The sequence below is a fragment of the Cupressus sempervirens genome, chromosome 2 (genome assembly GCF_028749045.1).
Source record: "Cupressus sempervirens isolate cs-2001-9-10 chromosome 2, ASM2874904v1, whole genome shotgun sequence".
NCBI lineage: Eukaryota > Viridiplantae > Streptophyta > Pinopsida > Cupressales > Cupressaceae > Cupressus > Cupressus sempervirens.
Genome location: NC_143119.1, coordinates 526,761,935 through 526,783,929, shown reverse-complemented (window position 1 = coordinate 526,783,929; position 21,995 = coordinate 526,761,935). Strand labels below are relative to the sequence as shown.

The 21,995-nt window shown below is 36.8% G+C and overlaps 1 protein-coding gene across 3 annotated transcripts in view; it reads right to left on the bottom strand.

The window, feature by feature from the left end:
• The window catches only part of LOC149573272 (mitochondrial Rho GTPase 1-like), a 175,858-nt gene that overhangs the window by 104,998 nt on the left and 48,865 nt on the right, over nucleotides 1-21,995 (bottom strand). For all 3 annotated transcript variants that reach the window (XM_089814485.1, XM_089814486.1, XM_089814484.1), the window contains exon 10: nucleotides 20,920-21,001. In XM_089814485.1, the coding sequence (XP_089670611.1) occupies nucleotides 20,920-21,001 (82 nt within the window). The remainder of the gene's footprint in view (nucleotides 1-20,919; nucleotides 21,002-21,995) is intronic.

Genomic DNA, 21,995 nt, shown 5'->3' with positions numbered 1-21,995 from the left:
CTGTGGTTTGAACTTTATACCTCTCTATTGCCAGGGCTCGCAATGAGCTCATGCTCGAGATCAGTTAAACTCTTCAAAAGATATTTTTGTGAAAATTGCTTGACAATTTTCTTTTCCTTTTTGGAACAAAATTTTCTAGAACTTTAAAGAAAAGACTTGTGCTTGAATGTGTTGCTTCCTTGCTACTACAAGATATGAACAATGTTCTCCAAGCACCCATTTCCAACGAGGAGTTTACGAAGGTGGTTTTCAAGGAGAAAAATGGTAGGGCTCCTTGATCGATAGGATATTTTCAAGAATTCTAGGAAATCATTGAAAATGATCTGCTTGAAACTATTAGAGAATCACATTAAAATAAACAAATACTAAAAACAATTAACACTAATTTTCTAGCCCTTGCCCTAAAAAAAAAAAGAGGAACCAATTCAATATATTAGTTTCACCATATTGCATTATGTAATGTTACCTACAAGATTATTGTCACAGTGCTATCAGTATTTAACTGTATAGTTCTTTGAGTCAAGCTCATTGACCCATGTTTCACGAGTAGTAATTCACATGAACTCATCTCTCATAAGAATGAATGGAACACTTAGCACTCATTGCATCTTAAGCTAAGTAACTAGTTCGAGTTCAGGTTCAAAGAATCGGTTTTTGATACGACAACATTTTGAAATGTGTTTTGGGTTCATTTGGGTTTGGTCGTACAAAAACATGTCAAAATTACACACGCACACACATACATACATACATATGTATGCAGCCAAGAAGAATGACTTAAGATTAGAATGCCACATAGAATCATAATAACAACAAAAGCACTATAAACTTGTAATCATAACATCATATCTATTATCAACACCAAAATATTAAAATAATATAGAGTCCAAGTATCATTGTTTTGACTTTCAACAATTAGAACTTTATACTAAGTTTTAATTATCTAATGGATTATCTATATCTTCATCTTCTTCTTTTCATCATCAGCAGCATTAGTTGATCACAAATAGTGTCAATGTCAATGGGATCTACTGCACTGATGACTTTTTGCTTTCTAAGTTGTCGTATCCTTATTAGTTTTTCATTGTGTAAAGAGATTGTTAGTTTGTAATTAAAATCCTACTTGAAATATGTTATATAAGTAGCTTGCAACTCCCTTCACCTATTGCAAATGTTGTTTAATGTTTAAAATTCATTTATCAAGATACAAAGCTTCCAATTAGCCAAACAAGGGCCATTATCAGCAATTGGATATAAAAGTTTCGCGGGAATATATTGAGTGCTAGTTAAATTTGATGTCATCAATATCTGAACTTCAGCAAATTTTGTTTTGTAATGTTAAAGATCTTTATTCAAATTCTGTAATAATCATTTTTTGCACTAAATTATAGAATGTATCTCAATGGAACTATACTTGGTTCACACTTGGTCTACCCAGGTCTACCCTAGTTCGACCATGGTTCTACCTAGGTTTGGCCTAGAGGAACCAGCTTGCCTAGGTTCGAACCCAATAGGGAACTGGGACCAAAATCAAGGACCAATTCAAAATTTTCCTGGTTAGAAGCGCTGGGGGGAGAGCTGGGCAAACCAAGCATCTAAGTGATGCTCACAGAGGTAAAGCACTGAGACTTCCAAGATTATTGCCGAGAGAATTTATGAATGATAAAAAGGAAAATCTTTTGCTTGCCTAATTTTTGCTAAGAGGTGAATTTGTAAAAGGACAACAAATTTTAGGTGGCATTGTCATGGTAGATGAGGCCACCCAGTCTATGTCTAACTCAAAAGATAATTGAGCGTTCATTACACTTGATATGCCTAAAGCATATCAAAAAGTCATGAAGCAAGATAGTTTTGCTTGAGCATATCATATTGGCTTTTGGTTTTAGTTTTGAAAACATTAAGTGGGTAATGAGTTGTTTACCCTCATCTTCTTTCTCTATGTTGATTATGGCATTCCTCAAAAAAAATCTTGCTTCTTGAGGACTCGAACAACGAATTTATTTATTTCTTTGCTAATCTTGATAGCTAAAGGTTTTGGCACATTGCACAAATAATATAAATGACATTCAAAGTCTGGAGTGGACTTGAAATATGGAGCCCTAATCCCACCCACACTTTGTGGATGACAAGGCTTTGATGAGATTGGCTTAAGCTAGTGAGACTATCAACTTCGTGAAAACTCTAAATATATATCTATCAACTTCTAATCAGCAAACCAATGAAGATGATCAAGTATTTTCCTCTTCGACACACCTAAGATGATTCAACATAGGATTGCCAATATTTTTCATTGCACATTTGAGAGTTCCCCTTTCTTTAGTTAATCTTAACAAGTTTCACTATAGAAAAGTTTTAGACAGATTTTTATCCTTTGTTGGAGGACTAACTCTTCTAAAACTTGTTTTACGATCTCTTACCCATAGTTGGCATAATTGTCAATTAATCGGCAATTAGCAACTAATTGTCGAGTTTTCCACCCAGACGAATAAATGATAGAAAAGATCGAGAATCGGCTAGGATTAAAACTCGCCAATTTTTTGGGTTCGCTAGCAGATTAATCCCTAAGTTTTTATTAAAAACTCAGCGAGTTTTTAGCAATGACTTGGCCACATGAACAAACCGCCGATAAAGGGAAAATAACATCATTTTTTCTATACCAGTTTGTCTATCGGCATTTCGAGGCTTGAGGAGTGGAGAAAAAAAGGGTTCCAAAGCATTCTTAGGTGATTGCAAGCTATTGAAGGCGAATTTGAGCAGATATCAAGAGGATTCCAACCGGTTTTAGAAGATAAATCTCTTTCCCAAAGAGGTTTGTTGGTTTTCTTGCATGTAAATGAATTCAAATCACTTGAAAACATTTCAACTTTATGTTTGACAAATTATTTCTAATCTATTGCTATTTTTTTGAAGAATATGTAGCTTTTTTTTAAACAAATCCTAGGAGTTTGTTTAGTTAATGTTAAACTTTGAATGACGTCTAAAAACAATCAAACTAATTTACCTAGTTTCTATTTCTAAATTCTAACTTTGTTTAATTATTTTTCTATAAAATTTAATTTGTGTTTTAAATTTAAATTTATGTTTTAAATAAGCATGGTAAGTTCACAAGAAGAGTGACAACAAACACCATGCCCATATGGATATATAGGCACGCGGCCTAGACATGTAAGAGATAAGACATGGCGGTGGTATGCCTATGAAGCTCCAAATGATGTTGGGAAGGTTATATGCATTCCATGTGAAAAACTTATTTCTGGAGACATAAACCGCTTCAAATACCACCTTCCAAGCATGAAGAAACATGATTCAACTCCTTGTCGCAAGGTAACTGAAGAAGAAATAAGATGCATTAATGCCCTACTTGCAGTTGCTGAAGAGAAAAAATTAAGTAGGGGGAGAGGAAAATTAGCCATTAGGGCAATCATAGTTGAATCTCAAGGAGCTGCTATTGACGTTGACGAAGAAGCAACACTCAAGAACATAGTGGGATCTCTTCCTAGCCCGTGGATCCGCAAATAGAGTGTCTCTTTTGTCAGTTATACTCCATCTTCTACATTACCTAGTTCTTCATCACCATTGACATCACAGATAGGGAACTATTTTTTGTCCAAGAACATAATTGGATCACAACCAACATTACAGGGCACTGGATGGAACAATGAGGTGCATGAGCAAAATGATATTGCATGTGTTGATTTTTCATTTTTTCAACAATCTCTCAATGAATGAGGCTAATACTTCCTATTGGCTGAATTTGGTGAACACAATTACAATATTGGGAAAAGGGTACAAGCCCACTTCTTGGAAGAATTTGAGTCAAAGTTAGTATTTAGTAATTGTGAATAATTGAAATCCACTTGAGTTCATTTTTATATTTTAAATTTCAATTGTTATTTCCTATTTATTACTAACATTTGATTTCACTTTAATTTTGTAGGTTGCTTGACAATGCGGTTGATAGGGCAAGAGTATTGGTGGAAGAGCAAAAGAAAGAGTGGAAGAATATGGCTGCACTGTTTTATCTTATGGATGGATAGATGGAAAAAGTAGAACCATTATTAATTTCTTGGTTTCTTGCAAAGATGATGTGGTGTTTTGAATATTTGTTGATGCCTCAAATAAAGTGAAAAATGCACACACATTGGCTTTAATATTAGAGAATGTTGTCATGGAGGTGGGAATACAAAATGTGCTGCAAATCATCATAGATAATGCGACAGCATATGTGCAGCAGGTAAATTTAGTTTTTTATGTTCAATATGAATCGTGAAAATCCTCCAAGAGAGGCACCCATGCTATTTTGGGCACCTTGTGCAACACATGTCCTTGACCTTCTTTTGGAGGACATAGGAAAACTTGATTGGGTGAGTCCAGCTGTGGAAGATACAAGGTGAGTCACCAAGTCTATCTATAATCACCATGGGTTCTCAATTTGATGAGAAGAATCACTAAAGACAGATTTGGTGAGACCCACTATCACAAGGTTTGCAACAGTGTTCTTGACGTTGCAAAATAGTATCGACACAATATTGCCTATGAAACAAATGTTTTGGTTTCCTGATTTGGTTGCTTCACCATACACAAAGAAGCCTGAAGGAGAGGTTGTGGCATAGATAGTCTTTGATGATAATCTTTTTTAAAAGGCTACAAGGATTGTGAAGGTAACTTCAGGAATTAAAGCATTAGTTTTTTAGTTGATTCAAGTTTCATTATTAATTTGTAACTTACTATGTTAGTAACTAATTTTATTTTTCAAATTTCAAATGTAGATGTATATGCCCCTAGTTAGAGCCCTGCACATATGTGATGGGCAACAATCCCCACTGGGATCTCTTTATGAAGCCATGGATGAGGCCAAAGAGGATGTTAGATATTACTACCTTGCAAATAGACTCATATTTGACCCCATTTAGGAAATAATTGATAGGAGGTGGAACAATATGCTCCACCAACCCATTCATGCAGCAGAATACTTCCTCAACGCCCATTTCAAGTACTATTCTCCTTGAGAGTTTACTAAGACTTCATTTTATTTTATTTTTTAAGGTTGTGTATTAACACTTGATTTCATTTTATTTTTGTTTTAGGGTTGATGATTCCTATTTAGATCCTAATGGAGAGGTCATGGAGCGTCTCTTTAGATGCATTGAGAGGATGATATCTGATGAAGCGGAGAGAGACCTTGTTGTGACTGAACAGAAAGTATATGTAGAATCAAGGGATAATTTGTTCTCTTCTATGCTAGCAAAGAGAGCAAGAGGCACTAAAGTCCAAGGTAAACCGTAAATGTTTAAACTTTAAAACAATTGCAAATTGATAAGTTGTGTTTTTTGATTGTCTTTTTTCATTGCTTTAAAACTTATTATATTTTATTTTGCAGATGGATGGTGGGCAACTTGGAGTGGCAATACCCCCAATTTAAAGAATTTTGCTCTCGGAGTCTTGTGCCAACCTTGTAGCACATCCCATTGTGAGCGCAATTGAAGCTTGTTTGAGTCCATCCACACAGAGAAAATAAATAGATTGACTCAAAACCGGCTCAATGACCTTGTTTATGTGCAATATAATCTTAAGTTGAGCATGAAAAGAGCATAGTGTTCAATAGTGTTATGAGGTTCTCACACCGTCGCCCCAAAACTTTGGGGACCCTCTTTTTTCAATCGCCTTGGCAAATTTTTTGAGTTGTCCAAAAAAATTTGATTTGATTTTTTTGAAAACTTTAAGCCTTGGACACCTTCAAGCCAGTGGGGAGAGGTTTAGCTTATTTTCACTCAGTTCCAACTTGATTTTCCAGAACGATTGATTTCATCCTTAGGCTGGACAAAATTTTCAAAAACAACATTTGGCAAGGTAAAATTGCAAAATTTGTACTTAGACGATTTCTTTTGACAATTTGGATATAATTGTGTAAATTTGGATAATTTTTTTAAAAATGAAATTTTGTTAGGAAATCTTGAAAAAAAAATTCGGTGAGAAAGTTAATTTTTGTTATAATGAAAGCAAATTGCAAAATCGATTTTAGGCTTTAGAGAAATAATTTTATTTCTGTTAAAAAACTAAAATTGCTTAGCAAAATCAATTTGAATGGAATTGCAAAAAATTGGCATTAAAATGGATTAAATTTGCCTTGAAAATTTTTAAGCCTTTCATGAAATTGGTAAATTTAATATGGAAAAATGGCTTTTGGCTAGCCAAAATCACATTTTAATGACATATTAATTGCTAAATCATCATTAAATGGAAATATTTAGCATCTCCACGGCATTATTTATTTTCTATTTGCAATTTTGGTCTAATTGGCAATTTAAAAAAGTAAATTTCATCTTGACAAAGTTAATATTTAGCTAAGCATTTAATTGGGGGCCATAATTGTGCATTAATTATTATTTTTCTTACTCCCAGGGTCCCAGTCGGCTAGCTAGGAGGGAGTGGCAAGTTGGGTATAAGAGGAAACCCCTTTCCTCTTTTCTCCTCACTTCTCATTTTTTTTCCTCTCCATGGTGTGAGCAATTTTGCAAGAGCAGATTTTTTCCTTCCTTTGGCGATTTTCCTCTTGGGGCAGAATTTTCATTATTAGAAGATTTTGAGAGAGCAGACTTCTCCTCCATTGTTAGGCGATTTCTGCTAGGGCACACTAATTTCTCTCATATATGGCGATTTTTTTGTTGAGAGAGAGCACCTTCTTGCTTGGGCGAATTAGCTTGAGGGTAGAATTTTACATTCTTGCCATTTTCTTGAGGGAAGATCTGATTCATATGCCCTAGGCGATTTATGAGGGAGGTCTGATTTTCTCCATTTGGGACTGTATGTTTTTACATCAGACCTAGGCGATTTTGGTTTGGAGAAGAAATACATGATGAAAGTCTGATTTTTGGGGCAAAAGGTGGACAATTCCAAAGAATTAAAATTCTGATTTTCAAGGGATCTGAAATTCTCAAGGTCTGACCCTAGTTTCCGAAAAAAAGATCCAGCTATTGGTAGAGGTGACTTTTAATCATTTAGAGTTGAAAGGGGTCCTTAAGCTGACTTCTTTTTTTCGTTCTTGTCTAGATATTGTCTCCCATAGTTCTTCTTGCATTCATTGTCCACCACTTTACCATCCCGTAATAGGGCAACAAGATAGAGGATGGTAGTGCAAGCAAGAATCCTAAGGGAACAAATACTAAAAAAGACAAAAAGGATATGATGCCCAAAACAACTTTCTTCTTGAAAATGAGTCGAATAACTGACACCAATGTCAATACAGTAAACATGATAGAGGTAAAGATTCCAAAAAGAGGACCCGGCTATTGGTAAAGGCAATTTCAAATCATTTAGAGTTGAAAGGGGTCCTTAAGCGGATTTCTCTCTTTCGTTCTTGTCTAGACATTGTCTCCCTTGGTTCTTCTTGCATTCATTATCCACCACTTCACCATCCTATCATAGGTTGACAAGTTGGAGGATGTTAGTGCAAGCAAGAACCCTACGGGACCAAACACTAAGAAAGACAAAGAGGATATGATGCCCAAAACAACTTTCTTCTCGAAAATGAGGCGAATATGCTACAAGTGAAGGACAAACTAAAGGAAGGACAATCCCCCTTGGCAAAGAAGAGATACAAAGAGCGGTTGCACATCACAGCCCAGGCGTCGACACTCCCATTACAACCATGATGAAAGACATCAGAACAGCACTTGATTTTGAAGACATTAGAAAAGAGGATATCAATGAGACAAGACCTGGATCGAGATTGGATGAGCTCGAAAAGGTTGTCATTGAGAAGAAACATTTGAACACCCTTTCCTCCCTAAATGCTTTCATTGGATTCGCAAAGCAATATGAGAAAGATCATGAGACGACACTACAAGCAGTGAACAGCATGATGAAATTGGTGGAGCTCAAGATAAAGCACACACCTTGTCCTCCTATAGAGGAAGTCAACGAAAGGCTAGCTAAGTTCATTACCTTAGCTAAAAGAATGAAAGAAAAGAGGAAAGTTATATTAGAAGATCATTTAATATAAGCCCAAGTGGCAATTTCTCTTTCTTCTAGGATAGGACAAGTGTTTATTTCTGATTGGCCGCCACTTTGGTGCCTTCTCATTGGTTGCCACTTTTACACTTTTTTCATTGGTCCATTGACGAGGTGGCATCTTCTCATTGGTCGATGGGGTGGCAACCCCAATTAAGGTTTCTAGAATCCAATTTGGATCGTTGATTTTGCTTTTGATCTCTACCATCAATTGTAATTTCGGCCTCTATATAAGGCCATTTTGCTCTCATTTGTGAGAGAGTTATGTTGGAGAATTGTTGCCAAGATACTATCAAAATTGTTCTCTATTCATTGTTGTGACTTGCATGGTGGATATACATGATCATTTTGGTGTATTGCATGGTTCTTCTCATCTCTCAAATTAAAGTAGGATTTCATTTCATGTTGTTAGAGTAAAAGTAGATGGATAGTTGTATGGCAGCATTAGTAGATGTTTGATAGGGATTAATACTAGACCACTAGCATCCTAGCGGCTTGTTGGGAAGCCTTGTGTGGCAAACTAGTGTATTATTCCTTTGAATCATTGCATCTATGGAAGTGAAGCCGCTGGTTAACTTTCATTAGGTTCGATCCCCGTCCATTTGCTAACCTTTCCATTCATAGGAGTAGGAGTAGAATGGTGAGTAGTTGAAGGAGTGGGAGTAGAATAGCGAGTAGTTGGGTAGTCGAATTTCACTCTAAGAAAGTTAGGAAGGTAGAACTCATTAAAACCATTATTGCCTCCTCCTCACGCAATCAACATTATCTGGCACTACATCCTCCACCATCACCGTCACTATCAACATCGCCTGGCACTCATACAAAATCATCACCATCTCACCAAAAACCCAAATCATCCTTGAATGAATAGCGTAAGGCTGCCTATGTGATTACCAGCAAATCACATCAATAAAACTAAGTGAATATCCACAAGTGTAAGAAACATTGGAGTTATTCTCATATCCCATGAGCAATAACTTTTCAAGAGAGGAATTGTATGTTTGATACTCTGTATCGAATATCCAATTACTGATATGTTATGCAGTGACACGAAACTCGCATCAACAAATAGTACCTGATACACTTGATCTAGATGAGACAGATTCTTAGTTTGATTGAAGGCACAAGAGCTAGGTCCATTATTTTCAGCAAGTGAGATTGCTGATTTGGAAATGTAGGCCCTGAAGGGTGGGGGGGCTGGAATGGATTTTCATATCACAAAGGATGACATTGAGGATGAGCATGATGAGGATTTAGGCTCAGAGAAGGAGGCATTACCAGCGCCACATATAGGAGGAGATATATCCACTTCTAGGACACTAAACAAGTTAGTAGGGATGTCGAACGAGGAGGCACAGCCACGGATTTCATAGTCTCACCCACTCCCAATGCAGGGAACCTCTTCAAGGCCTAGACCCCCTCTCTTTTCTACTAGTAGAGTTGGGAAGAGGAAGATGTGATTGTATTGATGTATTTAGTTTTAATTCTAGTTTGACAAAAATTATTTACTATTTTGCTTCCCGCCATCAACATTCAGCATAAGAATGTGATTTTGTACCCACTATGCATTTATATATATATATATATATAGATTTTGTTTGTTTCTTTTGTGTTCTCTTTAATTAACTCATTACATGCATATTCTCATTGAATTTTGCAAAAAAATGTATTTTTAATTAAATTTGAGCTGTTTTTAAGATTCTCGAGTTTTTCCCAAGTTGTTTTGAAAAATTGGCCGATTTTTTTCTGAATAAACTTTTTGGGGCTTGGCGAGTAGTTGCTGAGTGAGAGTTTTCCAACTATGCTCTTACCAAATAAAATTTTAATTTCTTTCTTCTTCCAGAGGTTTTTCTATGGAGTTTGTTGCTCTTTGGAAATGATTCTTGTGGCCAAGAACCTTGGATCATCAATAATGGAGCTAAGAGAGTTGGAACCAAAATAGAACGGAGGCCTCGAATCTTACTAATAGACGTGAAAAGTCAAGCAGTAGTGGCTAAATTATATTATCAATGGTTTAAAAATCCTAACCAACATTGGGTGAGAATTCTTAATTGCAAGTGTTTTGATGGGGAGGTGTTAAGGGTAGAAGATAACTGTTACATTGGTAAATGGTAAAATAATTGAATGATTATTAACAAAGAAAGAATTTATTATACAGAATATCTAGAGCTGATCATTAAATATAGAAACAATCTAGCTAATTCCAACACCCTCCCTTAATGGTCAACCTATCAACTATACTAAGTTGCCTCCTAAATTTGACAAACTTCTTTGGATGTAGGGACTTAGAGAGCATATCAACAGCCTGCTATGGTGTAAGCTTGTAGGAACAAACTCCAAAATCAATGGATCAATCTCCAACCAATTGTCAGATGAAATGACAATGCATGTCAATATTTTTAGTTCTCATGGAAGAATGGATTTTTGGCAAATTTGAGTACCCCTTAATTGTCGTAGATGAGGGGTGACAAACCTGCCAGAGACATGGATGTCATAAAGTGTCCATCAAAGCCAAACTGCCTCACAACCTACTTTCACTACTTGAGAGGAATACTTTTGAGTACTTGAGAGATATGCTTGGGGTTATGCCCCAACCTACTTTTGGGTAGTTGATGCAGAGATTGCATCAGTCCAGTGGTAACATAGTGTTATTTCTTTTGTCTGGATTGGATGCTTGATGCTTCCTTTATGGGGGAGTATCTATGTTTGAGCTAAGTCATTAAGGACTCTTGATAACTGGTATTTAATAGTGCCTTTGAACACTTGAGCTTATTGCATATCTTAAGAAGTGAATTGATTTAATGATACCTTTGTCATTGATGTCAATGAGAGAGAGTAGCACATGCAAAACATCCTTGATATTTTGAGATATCTTATGGGAGAGAGTAACACATAAAAAACATGCTTGTAAACTAATTGACATTTGTAGGGGAGAGATAGACATGAAATATCCTTATATATTGATGTCAATGGAGGAAGAATATCCTTTGGGGGAGAGTTGTTCCTGAAGGAGAGATTTGATTGATGAAGATTATTTGAAAAGATTAATGCAGAGGATTTGAAAAGATGTTGATGTATGGGGGAGATTATGACCTTCCTTATGCATGATGGTTATAGTACAGATGACATTCATGGACAACATGAAGGGGGCAGCAGTGCAGCAGAGACATTTGGTATTCATGGAACTTGGATTTTTTCATCTATGTTGCCATCAATACCAAAGGGGGAGACTGTTAAGCATGAATGCTAATGGTATTCCTATGGGAGAGTATCCTAGCATCGTTGAAGACATGATACAAAGGTTGTGTGTTACATTCATGACAAAGTTTGTTGTTGATGTCAACATACTAGTTATTTTGTAAAGACTGGCAGTACAACAGACAGAGTTTGGATTTGTGAGGTTTGAGGATTGAAGATGAGCTTATGCGCAGTTGAGGATATGTTCTACTGAGTGTCTAGATGGTATAGTTAATAGCGCACATGAAAATATGAAGCCTGGATAGAGATATGATGGATTTAGTGAAGGCAGTCGTTCAAGCAAAGTTTTTGTGTAGCAGTTACTGTTGTTGGGATTGTATCTCCTAACACAGATAGAATCTGGTCATGCGGACTTGAATAGAGGTAGAAGACATGATGATGTGGTCAAAAGCGCATATCCAGATAAGCATTGAGTGAAGAGTTACGAAGACTATGAGCCGATAGTTGTTTGTAATTGTGAAAAGTGTAAAGATGTAATGTAATGTGTAAATGAAATATCTTAAGTTGGTCATGTATTATTATTGTAAATTGGCAAAGCCTCAAGACCGAATCAATAATTTGTTTTAGTACTTGGTCTAAAGGAAAGATGTTTCCCTTGCGGTAGAGTGTAGTGCGTTGCGTGATCCAGTGCGAATATTTTTGTAATGCGAGTATGCAAACTTGGATGGCAAATCCAATAAACCTAGTAACAAATTTCTTTTGATCAGAGAAGTGTTTGGTGTAGTGAGGCACGGTGAGCAAACAAAGTGACTATATTTGGTAAGAAGTTATTATTGGACAATTGTATACTTGTATTATCCTGAGAAGGATAGCACTAAGGCCAGTTGGACAGTGAGTTTGGTGGTCTTGCCCAGAAGCAGTTTCGACAGTGGATCCTTCTGTCTTCCTTAACAACTCCTAACAGGGTTGGAATCTCTTAACATGGATTCAAAGTCTCCTAATAAGGACTAATATGTACTGAATGTATTTCATTGACTCCTAACAAGGTCCATCCTCTTACAAGGAACATTTATATTAATACATCATTTTGTGAGTACCATCCTCGCCAGGGTTTTCCCTTTGATCAAGAGTTTCCCTAATTAACATATCTGGTGTTATTGTGTATAATGATCTTTCTATGGTTGTTGCATCTACTATTTACATGTTTTGGAATCAATAAGGATATTGAAAGTTGTTTTAATTGCATAACTGATTCACCCTCCCCTCTCAGTTATCTTGGTGGGCTTTACTTTCTAACACAAATTGCCCACTTGTTGCATGAATGTGGATTCATTCTCAATAGCAAAACTAGATTTGCTAACTTTAGAACATATCATCACCATAATAGCCAGAACGACGATATCATTGTTAGTAGTCTTGACATATGCATTCTAGTCATGAGGACTCCTCAGGAAACCCCGATTTGTGACATATGTATCAAAAAAAATTATTGTGCCCAAGAAGCCTATTAGAGGCCATAGAGTGCTTTCCCCAATTTAAGTACTTGGTGTCCTTTATCAACAACCTTGAATCTAGGAGGTTGTGTAAACTTCTTTTTGTGACTCACCATTCAAGAAGGCACTCTTGATGTCCATTTAATGGATCTTCCAACCACTTTGAGCCACCATGGCTAAGAGTAATCTAATGGTGCTCATCTTTGTTGTCGGACCAAAGGTCTCCTCATAATCAATTACTTCACACTAAGAATCCTTTGCAACGAGAGGAGCCTTGTACTTATCTAAAGTACAGTCAGCCTTATACTTGACTTTGTAGACCCATTTGCATCCGATGAGTTTCTTTCCTAAAGGAACATCTGACATAACCCAAGTGTTATTTTTCAACAAACTATAATGCTCAGTTTTCATAGCTTCTTCCCACTGAGGTATCCCTTTCACCTCTATATATGTTTGAGGCTCACACACACAATGAATGTTGGCCATGAGCCATGAGAGCAAAATTTACAAAATCAAAAGGTTTTCTCTTCTTTCAAGCAGTTCCACTCTCGATGAGCTTATCATCATTGAAGATCACCAATCATCTAAGCCCACCATTTCGATCGGAGAGTAGAAGTACCAACATTAGAGGCAAGAGGGCAATAGGATCATCATCATCATCATCATTATGAAATAGAAGATTGCGTGAATCCTAACAAAAATTAGGTGGTGTAGCTACAAGTCTAGGTGCGCCTACAAGGAACTAGTGGAGAGGCAAGGTGGGGATTGATAACGATAGTGAAGGTTTTGTACACACTCTCTTCTCTACTTGTGTCAATTTACATACAAATAATCAAAGGGAGGCTTGGAAAATTCTTAAGCCTATGGAGAAGGTAGGTGAGCTTAGGTGGAAAAAGGTTAGTTGTGAAACACATTCATTGATCTTAGTTTCTTTACCGAATAAAAGAAATCTACAAGATTCCTCACGTAGATCAATTCAAGTTTTTAGGCAAATTATGTTAAAGCCACAAATTTTGACTGCATATCATCTGTCTATATCCCCACAGAATGGAATAAGGTGGTGTTGTGAGGTTTTCACACATCACCCCAAATCTTGGGGGACCCCCCCTTTTTTTTTAATCACCTCGGCAAATTTTTGGTTTGCCCAAAAAATTTTGAGTTTTGAAAATTTCACGCCTTGGCACCTTCAGGACAAATATGGGAGGCTTAGCTTATTTTCACCCAATTTCAACTTGATTTTCCAGAGCTATCAATTTTATCCCTAAGCCGAATAATTTTCTAAGTTAATTTCAACTTGGCAAGATAAAGTTGTGAATTTTGTACTTAGACGTTTTCTTTTGAAATTTTGATTTTAACTTTGTAAATTTAGATCATTTTCAAAAGAGAAATTTTAATAAGACTTAAGTTTTTGGAAAATCTCAAATTTTTCTTTGGTGAAAATTTTTAATTTTGTTGACATGAGGAAAATTGCAAAAAATCGATTTTTGGTTCTAAATGCAATTTTAATTTTTTATTTTTATTTTTAGCTTGGCAAAATCGATTTGGTAGAAAATTGCGAAAATTGGCTTTAATTGGATTAATTTGCCTTGAAAACTTTTAAGTTTTTTAACGAATTTAGTAATTTAATATTGAAAAAATGGCTTTTGGTTAGCCAAAATCCAAATTTAACGACGTATTAATTACTAAACCCTCATTAAATGGAAATATTTAACACCCTCAAGGCCATTTAATTTCGTTTTGCAATTTGGAGCTAATTAGCAAATTTAAAAGTGCAATTTCCTTTTGACAAAATTAATTTTGTTGAGCAAAGCATTTAATTGAGGGCCTTAACTTGGATTTAATTTTTGTTTTTTGTTTTCTCCTAGACCAGTCGGCCAGCTTTATGGAGAAAGAAGATTGGCTATAAAGGGAGTCTCCTCCCCATTTCATTTTCACAAATCACTTTTCTCTTCTGCATGTTGGGCGAATTTCTTAAGGAGCAGATTTTTCCAGACTTAGGCAACTTTGTGGAACGCAGTTTTTTGCATGCTTGGGCAATTTTTGCTTGCATTCCTCCATTTTCAGGCCTTGGCGATTTTTCTTGTGGGCAGATTCTTGCATATTTTGGTGGTTTTTTCCTCCAATTGTGGGCTGCAATTTGTGCCCTAGGTAGCATTTTGGGCAGATTTCAGACTTCATGCATAGGTGAATTTGAGACAAAGGCAAAATTTTCCATTCTTGGCGCTTTATTGAGGCAGATCTGATTCTGATTTTTGGATAATTCATGGTGAAGGTCTGATTTTTTCCTATTTAGGACTGCATTTTTATACTGGATTTTGGCAATTTTGTTGGGAGAAGAGATACATATGAAAGTTTGATTTTTGCATAGAAAGCAAGTGTTGGATAGTTTTAGGAGTGTAAATTTCTAATTTGCAAAGGGATTTGACCTTCTTGAAAGTCATATCCTAGATTCCGAATAGTCGCTGTAAGTTTACTAGTTAAGGTGAATTTTCATCATCTAGAGTTGCAAGGAGTGCTTAAGCTGACATCCATCTTTCGTTCTAGTCTAAGGATTGCTCCACTTGGTTCTTCTTGCCTTTTGGTCCACCACTCTCCCATCCCGTAATAGGGCGACAAGCATGGAGGATGATAGTGCAAGTAAGAATCCCAAGCGGGCGAACACTAAGAAAGACAAAGAGGATATGACGCCCAAAACTTCCTCCTTCTCGAAAATGAAGAGAATAACCGACACCAATATCTGTACAGTGGACATGATACGGATGAGGGACAGATTGAAGGAAGGAGAATCCCCCTTGGCAAAAAGAATTTACAAGAGTGGAATTGTACACGCAGCAACCTTTCCTCCTACATTGCCTTGTCCAGAACTGATTATGGAATGTGCATACAGATTTGATCTAAACAGTAATTCCATCATTTTTGATGAAGGGAAGAGAGTGTTGGCCAGCATTGGCGAACAAGCAATTGAAGAAACATTTAATATTCCCCAGTACAAGGGCATGACAATTGTAATGATGGATCAAGCAACTAAGTCATTTCAAGATAACCAAGGGTCCTATTACACTCATCTAAAGCAGAATTGGATACGCGAGAGAAGGAAAGGAGTTAACAGATCATCGAGGCTTACAATGGCAGATTTCAAACCAGAATATGGTGATCTCGTTGTTCTGCTCAGTCGGATCATGGGCCTAGCTCAAGGGATGAGATTTGAAAACTGGATGTACTTCCTCATTGATGAGATTGAGAGAGGGAAAAGAAGGTTTGATTGGGCCAAGATCATAAGAGAGAACTTAGAATTGCAACTCAGAACCGTGCAAAACCAAAAGCAATTCTACATGGGCTCCTATCTATTCTACTTAATTGCTAGATTGTACAAGAGTCTGGGACTTAAGGCCTTAGGAGAAGTTGGTAGCGGACTGGGACAATATTTGGTACATGAATGCTATCCGCAACTCCATTTGCACAATAACAAAGATTACAAGATATTTTGCGATGCCTTCGCCATGAAAACAGTAAGGGTATTACAAGGGATACCTGCTAAGAGACTTTCATCGGAAGCAGAAGCAAGAATTAAGAAGTTTGGAAGTTGGTTCATCCAATTTCCGCAATTTACATAAATTAGAGTGGCAGGAAGTACAGTTTGTCCCAAGAGGCTTCCAAGGTACCCACCCGACAAGGTAGTTTTGTTAGAATTGGCTAGACAACTTGAGCACTATGATAGAATAATGAGAAACGAAGAGAAAACAGGCATTTCATTCTCAATCATAATTGGCAATGATAGTTGCCCAAATCGGGCCTCCTTTGAAGCCACAGAGAAGGAATTGGAATGGTATCATCTGGGATGGTACAGAGCAAGGCAAGGGTTTGACCCTAATGGTCTTATCAAGGCATCTCATGGAAATGAATTCAAGCATGTTCCCACCATAGAAGACTTTTGGGCCAATGCCAAAGATGACTTTCATGTGAGAAAGCTAGCTTTCTCAAGGCTGTCGGTGAACATGATGAGGGCTATTAGATGGAGAGGCCTTGATATTCCGGATCAACTGGAAGATGATGGAAATGTGTTGAGAGAAGACTATGATATAGTAGAAGGAACATAATTGAATCCAGTGAATTGGGATGACCATCAGGATCCTTCCTTGGAAGCAGTTACAAGGGTAGTGGATTTACATACCGAGTCGTGGTATAATGAAGGACTAAGGAAGCTACAAAGACAAAGGATTTCCCTTACCTATGAGATGATGAAACCAAAAGAGAGGCAAACAGAATCAGTCGGATACAGGAATGAAAGAAATAGCCTGCACATGAAATGATTAGAAATGGCAAGAAGAAAGTTTTGGAGGTAGAGAAGGGCAAAGAACATCCAGAGCCTCCAGCCAAGAGACAACATGCAACACCATCAAGAGAGAGTATAATTGAGGCTAGAGGCCAAGAGGTCAATTCGAATGATAAAGGGGCCACGGTGGAGGTGAGCTCTAATTCGGAATCGAGTGGCTATAGTGAAAGCACCGAATACTCCCCTCTCTCGAAGAACCAACAAGGAAATGATATGGAAAAAACTAGTAGAGAAGAAGATGGACCAATCGACATCGAGGCAATAAGTCAGGAACCCAAGGTCGTTGGTGATGCTTTGTTAGTCGAACCAAATCCAGATTTGGGGAGATGCACTGCACCACTATGGTTAAAACAAATGCTTATGCCAAGAGGCGTGGTGGTAACGGCCCATACAGCTAAGGACATCCAAGGGTTAATGGAAAAGGGTGATAGCGAGAACCAAAAACAAATGGCAAAAACGGTGGCAAGGGTAATTAGGAGCGACAATGATGATCACCGAAAGGTTCAGATTGCTATTCCAACAGTCAACAAGGCAGTGAATGAGATTGTGGCCCAAGAATACGAGATAGTAGAACATAACTTGGGAAGGAATACAAATGATATGGAGTGTAAGGAGGTCCAGGAAGGTATAGCATCAATCAGAGAAAGGTTAAGGAAGGCAAATAAAGGGATAATAAAGTTGGAGGCCAAGAACAAATATTGGAGAGATAGCCAGCCCATCCAACAGCTGCACCAGGCAGCCCTTCCTCAAGACAACGGGAGCAATTCAGGAGAGATATCAGCTCAGCTACACGAAGTCAGAGATTGGATCCATGATACAATCCAAGATGGGCGAAATTTCTTGCCTTCCTTCGTCTCGACATTCCAATCATTAGTGGCCATTAGAGACAAGTTTAGGTTATTCAAAGAGGAGTGGAAAGGTCTCCTTCCCATTAGAGATTTGGCTATTCCGAGGCTACAAGCATTCATTGGGCTACCAGAGGCATATTTGCAAAGGGCCAGAGTGGTTGATGAGAAAGGATTGAGTGTAGTTGAATCTTGGTTTGTTGCATTGACTACCAGATTTAGAACACTTGAAGAGATACATAATGAGATTGCACGACACAGTCCAATTGTCAACACTTCTATTTCAACCATGATGAGCGACATTGGGGTGGCGCTTGATTTTGAAGATATTAGAGAAGAAGATATCAATGAGACAGATTTTGGATCAAGACTAGATGAGTTAGGAAAGGTTGCTATTAAGAAAAAACATTTGGTCACCTTTTATTGGATTTGCAAAAGAATATGAGAAGGATCACGAAAAGATACTACAAGTAGCGAACAGCGTGGCGAAGACAGCGGAACTCAAGGGGAAGCACACACCTTGTCCTCCTGTGGAAGAAGTTAACGAAAGGCTAGCTAAGTTCATTGCCTTAGCTAAGAAAATGAAAGAAAAGGGAAGATTTATATTAGAAGATCATTTGATGTAAGCCCAAGTGGCAAATTTCTCCTTTCTTCTAAAATAGGACAAGTGTCTATTTCTGATTGGCCACCATTTTGGTGCCTTCTCATTGGTTGCCACTTTTTGCACTTTTTTCATTGGTCCATTGATGAGGTGACAGCTTCTCATTGGCCGATGGGGTGGCAACCCTAATTAGGGTTTTGAGGATCCAATCTAGATCGTTGATCTTGTTTTGATCTCCACCGTCCGTTGCATTTTTGGCCCCTATAAAAGGCCATTTGCTCTGATTTGTAAAGGGGTCGGAGAAATTGTTGCGAAGATAATACCAAAATTGCTCTCTTTTTCATTGTTGCGATTTGCATGTTGATTAAGAACGTTGGGTGTTATTGCATGTTTTCTACTTCCACATAGTTAGATTTCATTTCAAGTTGTTTAAGTTGTTTAAGTGAAAGTAAAGTAGGTGGATAGTTGTATGGTAGCATTGGTAAATGTTTGATAGGGATCAATACTAGGCCACTAGCATCCTAGCCGCTGGTTGGGAAGCTTTGCGTGGTAAACTAGTTTATTTTTCCTTCGAATCATTGCACCTATGGAAGTGAGGCCGTTGGTCAACTCTCATTAGGTTCAATCCCCGTCCATTTGCTAACCTTCCATTCATAGGAGTAGGAGTAGAATAGTGAGTAGTTGGGTAGTCGAAGTTTAGAGAGAAGGAAGTTAGAAGGAGTAGGTCAAGCATTAAAACACATCCATTCACCTTCCACGACCATCGCTTTCCCATCAACATCATCATCGGCAGACACACCCACCATCATCGCGACCATCAACATTATCTGCTTCCGCACATTTCACAAACCGAGCCACCATCACCCTCATCCCATCAAAGTCCAAGTCATCCTCAACAATTTACGTAAGGCCGCCTACGTGATTACCAGTGAACCACATCGATAAAACTGGGCGAATATCCAACGGTGTAGGGAACATTGGAGCTATTGCTTATGTCTTCATGAGTTATAACTTTTCAAGAGAGGAGTTGCATGTTTGATATCCCATATTGAATATTCAAATCCTAATATGTTATGTAAGTGATACAAAACTCGCATCAACACGTGGTTGACTCTCTAACCAAATAGGCATCAAAAGAGATGTATAATAGGAACGTTGAAGGCTAGGAAGGATTCTCCTCCGAAATAACTCATCAAGTTCTTCAACTTATTTAAAATGATCAACTAAAATAAGTGGTGTGATAATTTACAGAAAAGATTAAATGGATTAGAGGACGGAAGTTAAAGTTGCGAAACAACTTCCTACACTAAACTTGAGAGGGAGATAATGCAAAACTTTACAAATCGTACATTAGTGGTAATTACGTAACAGAAATGAACATAACTAACATGCACACCACAACTAAGTGATTTATGTGGGAAAAAAACTTTTGACACCCAATATATTGTTAATAAATCAACAACAAATTACAATATACTTTCAAAGGAAGCTTCTCCTAGGAGTATCACCAATGGAGATCCAAAGGCAAATCAACAACTATTAGACTCAAAATGCATCACAATACAATCAAAATACAATGTCTCGCTAAAAACGATTGCTATCTAGGGCAAATAAAGCACACAAAATAGCCACCATTAGATATGTGACCTGATGATTAATTGTCAACATTTACAATGTGATATCACATAGAAATTGTGGCTTTCATGGGTGCTGCACCAAAAACTCACACTACAAGGGGGCCATCCCTCCCGGACCTCACAACCTCCTGCACTCATTCATCAATAGTAACTTTCTTTTATTGCAAAGTTGCGACACCATTTTCCTAATAATTGAAGTGGTAGTTTTAAGATTGAGTGGTATCCTCAATATATTCTTCTTCTCAGAAACAATTGAAGGCTATAGCCATCTAAAAATCTACACAATGTGTATGAAATAATATTTCTTTAAACTAAAACTTCCTTTCACCCTCCAGAAAAATTACCACTATTGGGAACTACAGAAAAAGTTTTAAAAAAATGAGGAGAAACCATTTGGGTTAAAATAATGTATTTGATCTTTTCAGCAAAATACACATGCCAAGTTTTACAAGCTTACAATTTCGTACACCATTTCCATAAAATTGCCATGTTTGTTTTTTCGCCTTCTTTGTTTTGAAACACAAAACAAGTGTTTTACAATGTGTTTTACACCTCGATTACCTATCTTAACTTAAACCAATTATCAATTTGATTTTATGGATAGGAATTCATTATTCGCCATTTCAAGTTATATAAAGAATAAAAGAAATTAGTTATAAGAATTTAACTTAAAAAACTAGCTGAATTTTCAAGCAGAAAACTGCAAAAGATATCTATCCAGATAGGAAAAGTCTAGCCAAGGCAAAGCACATGCATAATAAATATAAGAAAACATAAAACAGCTTTATCAAATGCATGTTACCTGAGAAAGGAATGCATCCATGCTTATGGCTCCTAAGTCATCCTTCTCCATTGCATCTTTATAGATGCCATCCTCCCAAGGGCTGCCAAAAGCATGAATAACTCACCTCTTAGAATTTAATAACAGAGAATTGAAGTAGTTATATGTAGTAAGTATCTTCTTCTCTATAGGGGAAAAATATATTAAATAAGTTTCACGGTTCTGGCCAATGAAGAATAGCAAACCTATTATGTCACTATCTTTATGGTTGATCAGATTTAGTTCCCACCAGAATAGTATTAAATTATTAATAGCGAAGGATTTGGGTATATGATAGATGACATATATAACATTAAATAATGGCTGATAATCAACATGATATTACCTTTCTATGAAGAAGTTGTACCTCATGCATAATTTTCTTGATTGAGTATTATGCCAAAGAAAATTCTAATTTTAGAAAAACACAAAAACAGATTATAAAAGATTAATTAGATATTATTAAATATCTTTTTCAAATATTTGTCATGCATTTGCAAGCTTCGCAAATATAACTGGAAGACAATATATGCACCAAGTTTTGGATTTTAAAAAATTGAGGATTGATGGGTGACTACGGTAACTGTAAATTAATCAAGTATAATTATTAGCAACCCAAGAGAGCAAACTGTTTAAATTTTGGCATTGCAAGATTTACTCAGTATCCACCATGTTCTCTTTTATTATGTGCTTCTGGGATAGAACTCAACTACAGTTCTTTCTATTGTCTTGACACGGATGGGCAGCCTCAGGGAGTCAATCAGGTTTTGAAATACATATTAAATATGTACGTAACAGAAAATTGAAAGAAACGAATGGATTAATCCCATTCATTCAAACTCACCTACTTATGAGATTGTAGCTTATGTGATCAAGAAAACAATTGGAGCTTGTAATCTTCAATGTCAAATGTCTTTGTTAAAAAAATTCCTTCCAAGAATTAGAATAGTGCAGATATTTTAAGGAAGCCCTTGGAGATAACAGGAATTCGCTTATATTTATAGTAGTATAACATACAAAAGTACATCTATATTTTTCTGTATAATATATATATACAC